Source organism: Opisthocomus hoazin, chromosome 27 (assembly GCF_030867145.1).
Source record: "Opisthocomus hoazin isolate bOpiHoa1 chromosome 27, bOpiHoa1.hap1, whole genome shotgun sequence".
In the NCBI taxonomy this organism is placed as follows: Eukaryota; Metazoa; Chordata; class Aves; order Opisthocomiformes; family Opisthocomidae; genus Opisthocomus; species Opisthocomus hoazin.
The window spans coordinates 507,816-518,154 of record NC_134440.1 but is presented as its reverse complement, the minus strand read 5'-3'; the positions used below and the strand labels follow the sequence as shown (position 1 = coordinate 518,154).

At 61.6% G+C, this 10,339-nt stretch overlaps 1 protein-coding gene across 4 annotated transcripts in view; it reads left to right on the top strand.

The window, feature by feature from the left end:
* Positions 1-10,339, top strand: part of CCDC124 (coiled-coil domain containing 124) — a 34,894-nt gene that overhangs the window by 22,623 nt on the left and 1,932 nt on the right. The window contains exons 1-4 of one of the 4 annotated variants that reach the window (XM_075443942.1): positions 10-66; positions 2,376-2,547; positions 9,493-9,679; positions 10,066-10,180. In XM_075443942.1, coding sequence (XP_075300057.1) covers positions 2,389-2,547; positions 9,493-9,679; positions 10,066-10,180 — 461 coding nt within the window. In that variant the 5' untranslated portion in view covers positions 10-66; positions 2,376-2,388. Of the gene's footprint in view, positions 1-9; positions 67-956; positions 1,138-2,108; positions 2,254-2,375; positions 2,548-9,492; positions 9,680-10,065; positions 10,181-10,339 lie in introns of those variants that run through there. The other 3 variants (XM_075443943.1, XM_075443944.1, XM_075443945.1) reach the window with 3 other exon arrangements.

Genomic DNA, 10,339 nt, shown 5'->3' with positions numbered 1-10,339 from the left:
CCGCAGGAGCCACCGCGCGCTGCAGTGACGCGCAAGGCGCGCGACGGCGGGAGCGGCCGGGAGCCGGTAGGAGCGGGCCCGGGCGGGGGGGCCAGGCCTCGGGGCCGGCCGAGGGGAGCGGGGGGGAGCCGGGAGGGTTGAGGGGAGCGGGAAGGGCGAGGGGGGAAAAGGGGCCGGAGGGGGGGAGGCCTGGACCTGGAGGTGGGGGGGGCAGGGGGCGGAGGGGGGCAGGCCTGGGCCCGTGGGGGAGGCCTGGACCTGGGGTGGACGGAGGGGGGGGCAGGCCTGGGCCCCGGGGAGAGCAGGGGCCGGAGGGGGGGGGACGCAGGGGCCGGGGGAGAGGAGGCATGGACCCGGGGAGGGGCAGGGGGCGGAGGGGGACAGGTCTGGGCCCGGGGGGGAGGGAGTGAGGGGAGGCCTGGACCCGGGGTGGACGGTGGGGGTCAGGCCTGGGCCCTGGGGAGCGCAGGGGCCAGAAGGGGGGAGTCCTGGCCCCGGGGGGGGGTTGCAGGGGGCAAAGGGGGGGCAGGCCTGGACCTGGGGGGGGCAGGGGCTGGAGGGGGGAGGGGTAGGTGGTGGAGGGGGGTAGGCCTGGGCTCCGGGGGGGCCGGAGGGGTGTAGGCCTGGACCCGGGGGGGGTTAGGGGGTGAAGGGGGGTTGGCCCGACGCTGGGGGGGGGGTGCAGGGGGCAGAGGGGGGCAGGCCTGACGCCGGGGGGTCGGAGGGGCAGCCCCTGGGGCTGGCAGCCGTCCCTGCAGCCGGGCAGCTCGGGGCAGGCTGGCTCTGGGTGCGGAGCTGGGCCCGTCTGGCCATGGGACCGGCCCCAGGGGGGGTGCGGACAGGACATCCCTCGCCCTCCCAGGCACTGCGGGTGCTGTCTCGCAGCCTTGCCCAGAGCCCAGCCCGGACTGGGCGCTGCAGGGAGGGGACAGGGCAGGTACGCAGCAGGAGAAGGGATTTAATCCAGCCCAGGCTGTGCAAAGCTTGGGGCTCGAGCAGCAGGCTGTAAGCGCCAGCCCTTCTCTGCTGTTCCGTGGTTTGTTTAACGAACAAACCTTCAGAAGTGAAGGTGCAAGACCCAGAACATGGCGCCTGCATGGGCAGCGTGCTGAGGACACGACCCTCGCTTGGTGCCTGGTCAGTTCTGAGACTTCTGGGGGACCTGGGTGTCCTGGTGGATGACAGGGTGACCATGAGCCAGCAGCGTGCCCTGGGTGCCAAGAAGGCCGATGGCATCCTGGGGTGCATGAGGAGGAGTGTGGCCAGCAGAGCGAGGGAGGTTCTCCTGCCCCTCTGCACTGCCCTGGGGAGGCCTCATCTGCAGCGCTGTGTCCAGTGCTGGGCTCCCCAGTTCCAGAAAGATGAGGAGCTACTGGAGAGAGCCCAGCGGAGGGCTGCGAGGATGAGGAGGGGAATGGAGCATCTCTGCTACGAGGAGAGGCTGAGGGAGCTGGGCTTGTTCAGCCTGGAGAAGAGAAGGCTGAGAGGCGACCTAATATATGTTTATAAATATCTGCAGGGTGGGGGTCAGGAGGATGGGTCCAGACTCTGTTCAGTGGTGCCCAGCGCCAGGACAAGGGGCACCGGGCACAAACTGGAGCAGAGGAAGCTCCAGCTGAAGCCGAGGAAGAACTTCTTCCCTCTGAGGGTGACGGAGCCCTGGCCCAGGCTGCCCAGGGAGGCTGTGGAGTCTCCTTCTCTGGAGATATTCCAGCCCCCCTGGCCGCGGTGCTGTGCAGCTGCTCTGGGTGACCCTGCTTGGGCAGGGGGTTGGGCTGGGGGACCCACAGAGGGCCCTGCCAACCCCGAACATTCTGTCATTCTGTGATACCATGACGGTGTAGGAGTAATTAATACGGCACGTCTGCGTGGTTGTTTATCCCAGCTCAGCGTGGCCGCGGGGCTCTGTTTCTGTGCAGGCGGTCACTGGGCGCGATGCAGCGTTTGTGCTGCTCCGTCCTGCTCTGCAGGCAGCAGTGAATCCCCCCGGAGCAGGCCACTGCAGAACTTTAAGGTTGGAGAAGACCTCCAAGGTCAAGTCCAGCCTTCAACCCGACACCCCTAGGCCTGCTAAACCGTGTCACCGAAGTGCCACGTCTACACGTTTTTTGAACCCCTCCAGGGACGGGGGCTCCACCGCTTCCCCGGGCAGCGGAGCCGTGTCATTGCAGCGTGGGAGGGACTGTCCTGGGGTGGAGTGAGCAGAGTTCCTCCGTGGTGAGCTGGGAGCCCTGCCCGGGATCTCGAAATAGTGTGAGGCAACAAGAAAAGGGAGTTTTCGTGATGTGACCTCCGGCTGTTCCTGCTTCCCGGGGTGACGGTGAACCCGCGATCCTGGGCAGGACGAGGATTTGAGCCTCTTTTCTTCTCCACAGAGCACCTTGAGTGATGCCCAAGAAGTTCCAAGGTGAAAATACCAAGTCGGCTGCTGCCCGCGCGAGGAAAGCTGAGGCAAAGGCAGCAGCCGATGCCAAGCGTCAGCAGGAGCTGGAAGATGCCTACTGGAAGGATGAAGACAAACACGTGATGAGGAAGGAGCAAAGGAAGGTGAATGATTAGTCGGGTAGAAGGTTATCTTGTAGCCGGTCCTTCGCTAAGCCCATGAGATCCCGGCTGGCTCGGAAAAGGTCTCTTCTCCTCCTCTGGCCCCCAGCTGTAGCTGTCCCTGCGCACGTTGTCCTGCGCTTGGTTTCTGGCAGAAGAGCTGGAGCTGGTGGCTTCTCTGGGAGCTAAAAGAAGCCACGTGTGGGAGGGAGTGTAAGCTTTGATGTGTAATTCAGAAATCTGGTGGATCTGAGCGCTGGCTTCCCGAGGGAGGCAGTAAAAGCTTTATTGTTGGAGTCATTTAAAATTGAATTAAGTAAAAGATCAGGAGCTCTGCTGCAGGGCTTGATTTTTCAACAAGCAGTACTTTAGCTTTTCTTTCATTCTTTTCATTTCTTAATTTTTTGTGATTTTTGTAGAAGGAGAAAGAACTTGGCAGGGCTAAGGCTTCCAGAGCTTTTTTCTCCCCCCCAGCTCGGTGTGCCACACATCAGGACATGTCTCAACGCTCTTCCCAGCTTGCTCTGCCCTGGGTGCCCGTTTGCCTCAGTGTTCGATAACCCGAGCCCTTCAGTGCTCGTTTCTGGGTGATTTGGTTTTTAGCGTTGTCCTGCGTCAGCATTAGACAGGTGAAGCTTCTGGTTTTGTGGATTTTTCTAGGAACAGTTGTTAGTGATAACTTAGCTGCCTCTTCTGAAGTTGTTTTTTTACCCTCACTGTGATCAGACAGGGCTTCTGCTGCCGACAGACATGGGATCTGTGGGGTTACTGGTGCTGAATCCGGGGCTTGCTGAAGGTTGTGTGGTGGCACTCGAGTACACTGGCTGGGCGGGCGGGCGGCCAGCGCGTCCCCGTGACCTTGGTAGCTGCGTGCTGCGTACGTCTGCGTGAGCTCAGCCCGAGTCTGTGTCCTGGCGTTTGGAATTTGGAGTCCGGTGTGCTGTTCCCCCCTGCAATCCTGTAATGCTGCCTAATTACTTCCTGGAACGAGGACTTATTATTGCTCTACTTAAGACTTGGCCAACGGTGACCTCTTTTACTGGGCTTCCAAAACAGCCTCCTGCAGGCGAGGGGCACGGGGGTCTGGCGAGGGCAGCTGCGTCGTGAGCTGCAGTTGCTGCTAACTGGAAAACCAGCGTCCGCCCCAGAGCTGCAAACTGGGCTTTGGAGAAACCAGTGGGGCGGTTTCCACTCAGCCCCTCTCCCTGCGGCAGCGCAGCCGGAGCCTCCGGGTCTGAATTTCACCTGAAGGCTGTGGTTTGGTGTGTTTGCTTCCCACCAGCCCCCCGGGGAGCTCGCAGCAGCATCGGTCTCGCCGCGGATGGGGAGTTGTCCTGCAGAAAGGCTCCGCCGAGCAGAGCTGTGCCTGCCCAGCCGCTCTTCCTCCACGGGAGCCTCACGTGGGCACTGCCACGACCCAGGCAAAGGCTCGGTCAGGGGGAGCAAACGGCCAACAGACAGCAGTGAGTGAGTTGCTGGGGCAAAAGAAATCGGTGAGACCTTCCTCATCTGCTTCTCCAGGGCCACTGGCCTGGAGCGGAGGAAGCTGCCGGTGCCCCATCGCATCCCGGCAGGGAAGGAGCGTGTGGCTCGGATTGTAGAGGACTTTCCATCCTCATCCTGGAGAGGACACCAAACCCTTCGCCGGAGTCAGGCTTCCCCGGGGAAGTTGGTGTTTCGTGGGTGGTGCTGGCATGGAAGTAGCGCTGCTGGCCACGTCCGTGTGCTGCGGGAGGGTCGAGGTGGGGATGGCGGTGTGCGGAGGGGGATGCTCTCAGCACCTCGCCGTCAGTGCTGAGAGGCTCTTCCCGGCTTCTTCCCGGGCTCTCCGGGCAGCGGCAGCAACACGTTAACAGCTCTGCAGGGCACCGGTGCAGCACCCCTGAATTCCTGCACCGGGCAGGGGTGCCCGAAAGCCTTCAGGAGGTGCCAAGACCCAGCCCCGCACCCCGCTTTTAATCCTTTTCCTTCCGCATCAGCCTCGGTGAAAGAAGGGAGAACGCAGAGCTCCGTGTCTGTGCCGGGGCTCGGTGGCTCTGCCTGGCGTTCTGGCGGGCTCGCTGCCGGGGTGGCGGCGCACGTCAGCGTTGGTGCTTGAGCGCAGGGAACTTTAACGTTCGAAACGCAGTGCTGGCTGTGTGAGAGTCGCCGTCGCCAGGCGACGGTCTCGTGTGCGTTTGCTGTGTTTTGGGGTTTCGTTAAACGCTGCCTCTGCCGCTCGAGAGCGACCTTCGGAGCTGATCCCTGCTGACGGGGGGTGAAGCTCGTTTGGTGGCTCTGTGGTGCATGAGGGAACATCTGAGCTAATGTCACCAGCCTGCGATGTGCGTATTCCTCCTCCGGCACTTCAGCACAAGTCACAGCTTGTTGCCTTCCCTGGAGAGCTCTGGCTGGAAAGCACAAAATCTGCATCCTTCTTGCTGGAAGGCTCAGGGTCTCACCGAGGTAACTGCTTTGCTTTTAGCATTCGGGCATCGAGGTTAGGCTGCCGCTCAGCGCACGGCGCTCGTCAGCCTGAGCACGGTGTGGTTTTTTTCTCCGTGCAATTAGCTAAAGTGTGTCTGGTGGTGGAACGGACTCGCGTGCGTCCGGGGTGAAGCTGTGGGCAGGCTTGGAAAGGTGACAACCCAGTAACTGGGCTGGAACATTGCGGGAGGAGAGGACCGGAGGAGTCTCTGCCAAGGGCGGAGGTCTCGCAGCCGGAGTCAGACCTCCTTCTCTCTGGCGACCTTGGTTTGGCCGCTTTGTGCGCTGGGGCTACGCGCAGGAAGGTCCCGCTGGCTGGGACTGCCGCTGGAGCCGAGGGGGCTGCTGGAGGGACGCAGCCGAGTTCCCAGGCTCCTTCCCAGGCTCCCGCCGGGGCGGTCTGGTGAGGAGGGCAGGCTCTGCTCCTCGCTCAGGCTGTGTTTTGCCTGGGCTCTGCTGAGTGCCCGTACGCTGGGAGAGCGGTTCCTCCTCGTTGCTGAGCTCAAAGCCCCATGGCACCGGCGTGGCCTCGCCAGCAGCCTCGTGGAGGCCTTTCCCGTGGCTCCGCTCAGTGCCCTCGGTGGGAACGGCAAAGGGAGGGCGTGCGGATGATGCGGGAGCGAGGAGACGCTTTGTGCTTGCGTACCAGAGGGTCTGGGGAAAGATTGGAGTGCGGGGTGAGTGCTTGGCCTGGAAGAGAGCGGATAGCGCATGGGGGGGCAGTGGCTCGTTGTGCCTTCCCGTTCACCTCGGTCACGGAGCGCGGGCTGGCAGGCTCGTGTACCGGCAGGTCCCAGCCAGGCGAGCGGTGACTTTCCCTACCCCCCCTCCTCTGATGCTATGCGGAATTACTCAGCTGTGAGCGCCAGCTCTTATTCAGATAAAATCCGAGACAGGTCAAATGACTGTTCTTCCCTCTTTGGAGGACGTCTGCGTGGGACCAGCCACGCAAAGCCGAAATCCGATGGCTGCGGTGAGCAATGCAGGGGACAGATGTAGCGGAGATGCCTGACGACACCAGGCTGGGGCTCAGAGCCCAGAACCAGCTTCCACTGTTTCCAGTGGTGCCCGGCGACAGGACAGGGGGTGGTGGGCACGGACTGAAGCATGGGGGGTTCCGTCTGAGCATGAGGAGGAACTTCTTCCCTCTGAGGGTGCCGGAGCCCTGGCCCAGGCTGCCCAGGGAGGCTGTGGAGTCTCCTTCTCTGGAGATATTCCAGCCCCGCCTGGCCGCGGTGCTGTGCCCCCTGCTCTGGGTGACCCTGCTTGGGCAGGGGGTTGGGCTGGGGGACCCACAGAGGGCCCTGCCAACTCCTACCATTCTGTGATTCCTCAGGCTCCAAGATCCCTTCGACGCTTGCTTTGGCTGCCGGTGGGCGATGGAAGGGGGGTGTGTGGCCCCGTCTCAAAGCTCTGCTGTACCTCGCAGAGCCCACCGGGCACTTAGACGCACTCCACGTCGGTGATGCCCCGCTCGTTTGCTGGCTGCGTCATTTTCTTGCGTGGCTTTGCCCTTCTGCTGTGCGAGAAGCGGAGCGCTTCGCCAGGCTGGCAGCACGCTCCCGCCTTCGTCGGGGCCTCACGCCAAGAGGTTGATTGGGAGCGCTGCCGCTTCAATTGGCCGCTTGCTCTCAAAGCCACGCGCGTGGGACCTGGTTCTCCTTCGGTCTGGCAGGTGGGAGGCTGCTCTGAAAGCTGATGAATTGTTCTTTGCCTGGGCGGTTCGCTGCGAGGCTGGAAACTCGCATTTTAACACACGGATCCTTGGGAACGGAGGTGTCCAGCTAAAGAAATGTCACCCCCAGCTCCTCCCCGGGCCCCGCTGAGAGCAGCGGTGGTGAGGGAGAAAATTACCAATTTCCCTTCCAGTTCTCTCATGGCTTTGCGGTGCGTTTCACTTGGACCGATCCACGCCTCCGCTTCATCAGGGCCATTCAGCTGATTCAGAAAGGATTAGTTCAGCTTGGCCCGAGCTGGGAAGAGTCTTCAGGAACGACGGCTTCGGGCCCCATGGGCTGCGGGCCCGGCGGCGGAGCTGCTGCTGCGGAGCCCTGGGGAAGGTGCGGGGCAGACCTGGACGTGACGGGCCGCTGTGGAAACCTGAGCCCGTAGGCTCTGCAGGTCTTGTGACAAATTGGTAACGGTGCCAGCTTATTTATTTCAGCAAATAGAAACTCTGTTGTAAATGCCAGAGAGCAGGGAGCAGCTTACTCGGTGGCTGGGGGAGAGGAGCAGCGGAAAGTCCCGTGCAGGAGGAAGGCTCCGCACCCTGCTCGTGCCTTAGTTTCCCCTTCGCTGAGTGGATGTGTCCTCTTTGGAGAGTTTTGTCTGAGAGGAGCCAGCGGCAGCAGAGCGTTATCCTTGAATTTCTGCTCTGTCAGACGTGGTGTTGTCCCGGCTGGGCTGTGTGATGCGAGACGGGCTGCTGAGCTAGCGGCCTTGTAGGACAGTTCCTTTCTGCAATAAACAGGGGTCAAAGATAATCTTCTCTAACTACAAATAACGTTTCTGTTCTGAAACGTCCTGCTCCCTTCCCTGAGGTCATTAGTACTTGTGTGTCCCCTCCTTATCTGTCTCGGAATTATTCAGGGCACGGCCATGCCTGCAGCCTGGCCGAGGTGCTCCCCGTGCCAGCACCGTCTCTGGCTACCGTGCTCTGTCACCCGGAGCTGCGGGGACGGGGCGAGCCCTCGGGGACAGCGGCTTTGCGCTGGGCCGCGTTCGAGGCACGACGCCGGTGCCCCGAATCCACGGTGCTGCTTCGCTTGCCTGCGCTTCACAGCTAACGAAATGGCTTCCTCCCGCGGACTGCTGGGCCTGCAGCGGTTTCTGCGGCCCTCCTTTTGTTCTGGCACGTTGATCTCGCCAGTTTTGGGGTTTCTCCCACATTCTGCCTGAAAACTGCCCGATGCTGGAGCAGAGGCTGGCGGTCGAGCGGGAGATCCCAGCCGGAGCTGCGCTGGGTGCGGGTGGGCAAAGCACCGTGGCTGCTCTTGCTCAGGCACAACCCTGGGCGTACATTCGTAGGGGCGAAAGACAGCCTTCCCCCTCCTCTCGTGACAGCCGTCCTGTTCCAGCAGTGGCCCGAATCCCTCCTGGTCTGGGAGACCGAGTACATTTGTTTACTCAACCTTTACTAGCAGAGGGAGAGGGCTGGCGGGAAGGCAGTGGGCAGGGAAAGCCGGCGTCTGAAATCAGTGAGCTTGCGCCTGCAGACGGTGCACGGTCCAGTGGCTGGGGCATTGTGTCTCAAGGCACTGAGCGCTTAATGACCGAGAATTTGAAGTCTGCCAGGGGTAATAAAGGCTTCGTCCCTCTAATGGCTTTTTTCCCATCCTTGGCCCCAGCTGCTCCGAGTGAGCAGAGCCTTCCCTTCCCTTCCTGGCTGGGTTGAGAGGCCTCGTCCTCCCTGCGCTTGGCAGGAGCAACAACAGCCCGAGGGCGTGTTTTGCTTCAGCATCTGTGGGCTTTGATTCTGTGTTTTGATGGGGTTTGCTTTAATCGCGTGAGCCGTGGAGCGACCTGATCGGGTCTCAAACCCAGGCTCACTGACGCTCTCTGAAGTGGGCCCTGCCCCGGCGTGCGCGGCTCTGCTCCGGCTCCTTAGGCGTCGATGAGGACGGCGGGTTGCGTGACTGCTGGGCTGGCTTTGCTGCGCGGCCGCCATGGAGTAAACCCGTTCCAGTTCATCGTGCCATCCCCGTGAATAATGGATGAGAGCCGTAATTAAGTGTCCGTGTAACTAACCTAAATACAAAGCGCTCCGCAGCGTGCGGCAGTGCCCCGGACAGAGATGTTCACTGGTTTCCTTACACGCTCTGGGAGAGGAGGAAAAAAAACCTCAAAGCCAGAGTGCTGAAAGCCCCTGAGGGCCTGGTTGGGTGCTCTTGCCACCCTCTTCCCTGGGCCTTGGAGGGCAAAGTGGATCTGAAAAGTCCTCGTGAAGCACTTTAAAATTACCACAAGAGCCGCACTGCTTGTTGGAATCGGTCTAACCGCCTGCCCTGGCTCTTGGGAAGAGCGAGAGCCAGGCCGGAGGACGGGTTCAGCCTCTGAGCTTGTCTTGAGCAACTGTTGAACTTTCAACCTCCAGCCACTTATTAAAATTAAAGTGGAAAACTTAATCTGCTTGTCGGCAGTCCTGGCTGGTACCTCCCGCTCCCTCTCGGCAGCAGGGTTGTGTTTCGCCGTACCGACGTGCCAGGGAGCCAGCGCGTGGTTGCAGATGGGGCGGCGACGGGGGAATTTTTATTCCGAAGGGCCGGGCCAGGCCGTCGCTGTCTCGCTGGAGGCTGGGGGGAACCGGCCAATGTCCCCTGATGAGGAGAGACCAGCGCTGCGCTTGCGGCAGAGCTGAGCTGCCTGATCCTGAAATGGGGTTCCCTGCTCCTGCCGGGGCTGGTTTGATCCCCCCCCTCTGCTGCTGCGGAGGGTGATTGAAGGCGTCGGGCTGGAGGTGACCTGGTCCTTGCTCCCTTCCAGGAGGAGAGGGAGAAGCGGCGGCTGGAGCAGCTGGAGCGCAAGAAGGAGCTGCAGCGTCTGCTGGAGGAGGAGGACTCCAAGCTGAAGGGGAAGTCGCCCAAGCAGGTCACTCCGGGCAAAGTCACCAGGGCCCAGATCGAGGAGACCATCAAAAAAGACCAACAGCAGAAGGAGAACGCAGAGACAGGTTTGGTGGGACTGCAGAAAGGCCCCGAGAGCTGCGGGGGGCTGCGCAGCGGGAAGGGGGGGCGGCTGCTCCTTCACCCGCTGTCGCTGAAGGACAAGGTGTTTGGAAAGCAAGAGCTGCCCACAGCTATTGTGCACGGTGTGCTTTGCTGTGTCTGTGTCTGTCCCCAAACAGGGGAAAAAGAAACCTCTCGTCATCTTGAGGTGGAGAAACAGAGCCGCAGAGCCGGCGCTCTTATCTTCCAGGCCCGGGACTGGGCTCTGGCGGAGTTTTCTCAGCACTTTTTTTCATTAGAGTGCTTTGGAAAAGACGCTGCCTCGCTGAGGGTCTGGCACAGGCTGGATTTGACGGTAACGTTTCTCCCTTTCCCCCCGCTCCCGGTGCAGTGGAGAAGGAGAAGACCCACTTGGAGGTCCCCTTGGAGGAGAACATCAACAGGAGGGTGCTGGAGGAGGGATCGGTGGAGGCCAGGACGATTGAAGATGCCATTGCCGTCCTCGGGTACGTGGCCGTGTCGGTGCTCTCTGGTGAAGGGGTCCCTTTCCTTGCCAGAAATACTTGCAGACGCTCCCTCCCGCGGAGCTGCTGTCGTCTTACGCTGTGGCTGCGACTTTCTGTCTCGACAGCGAGCACGGGACGCGTGCCCTGCCCTGCTGTGCT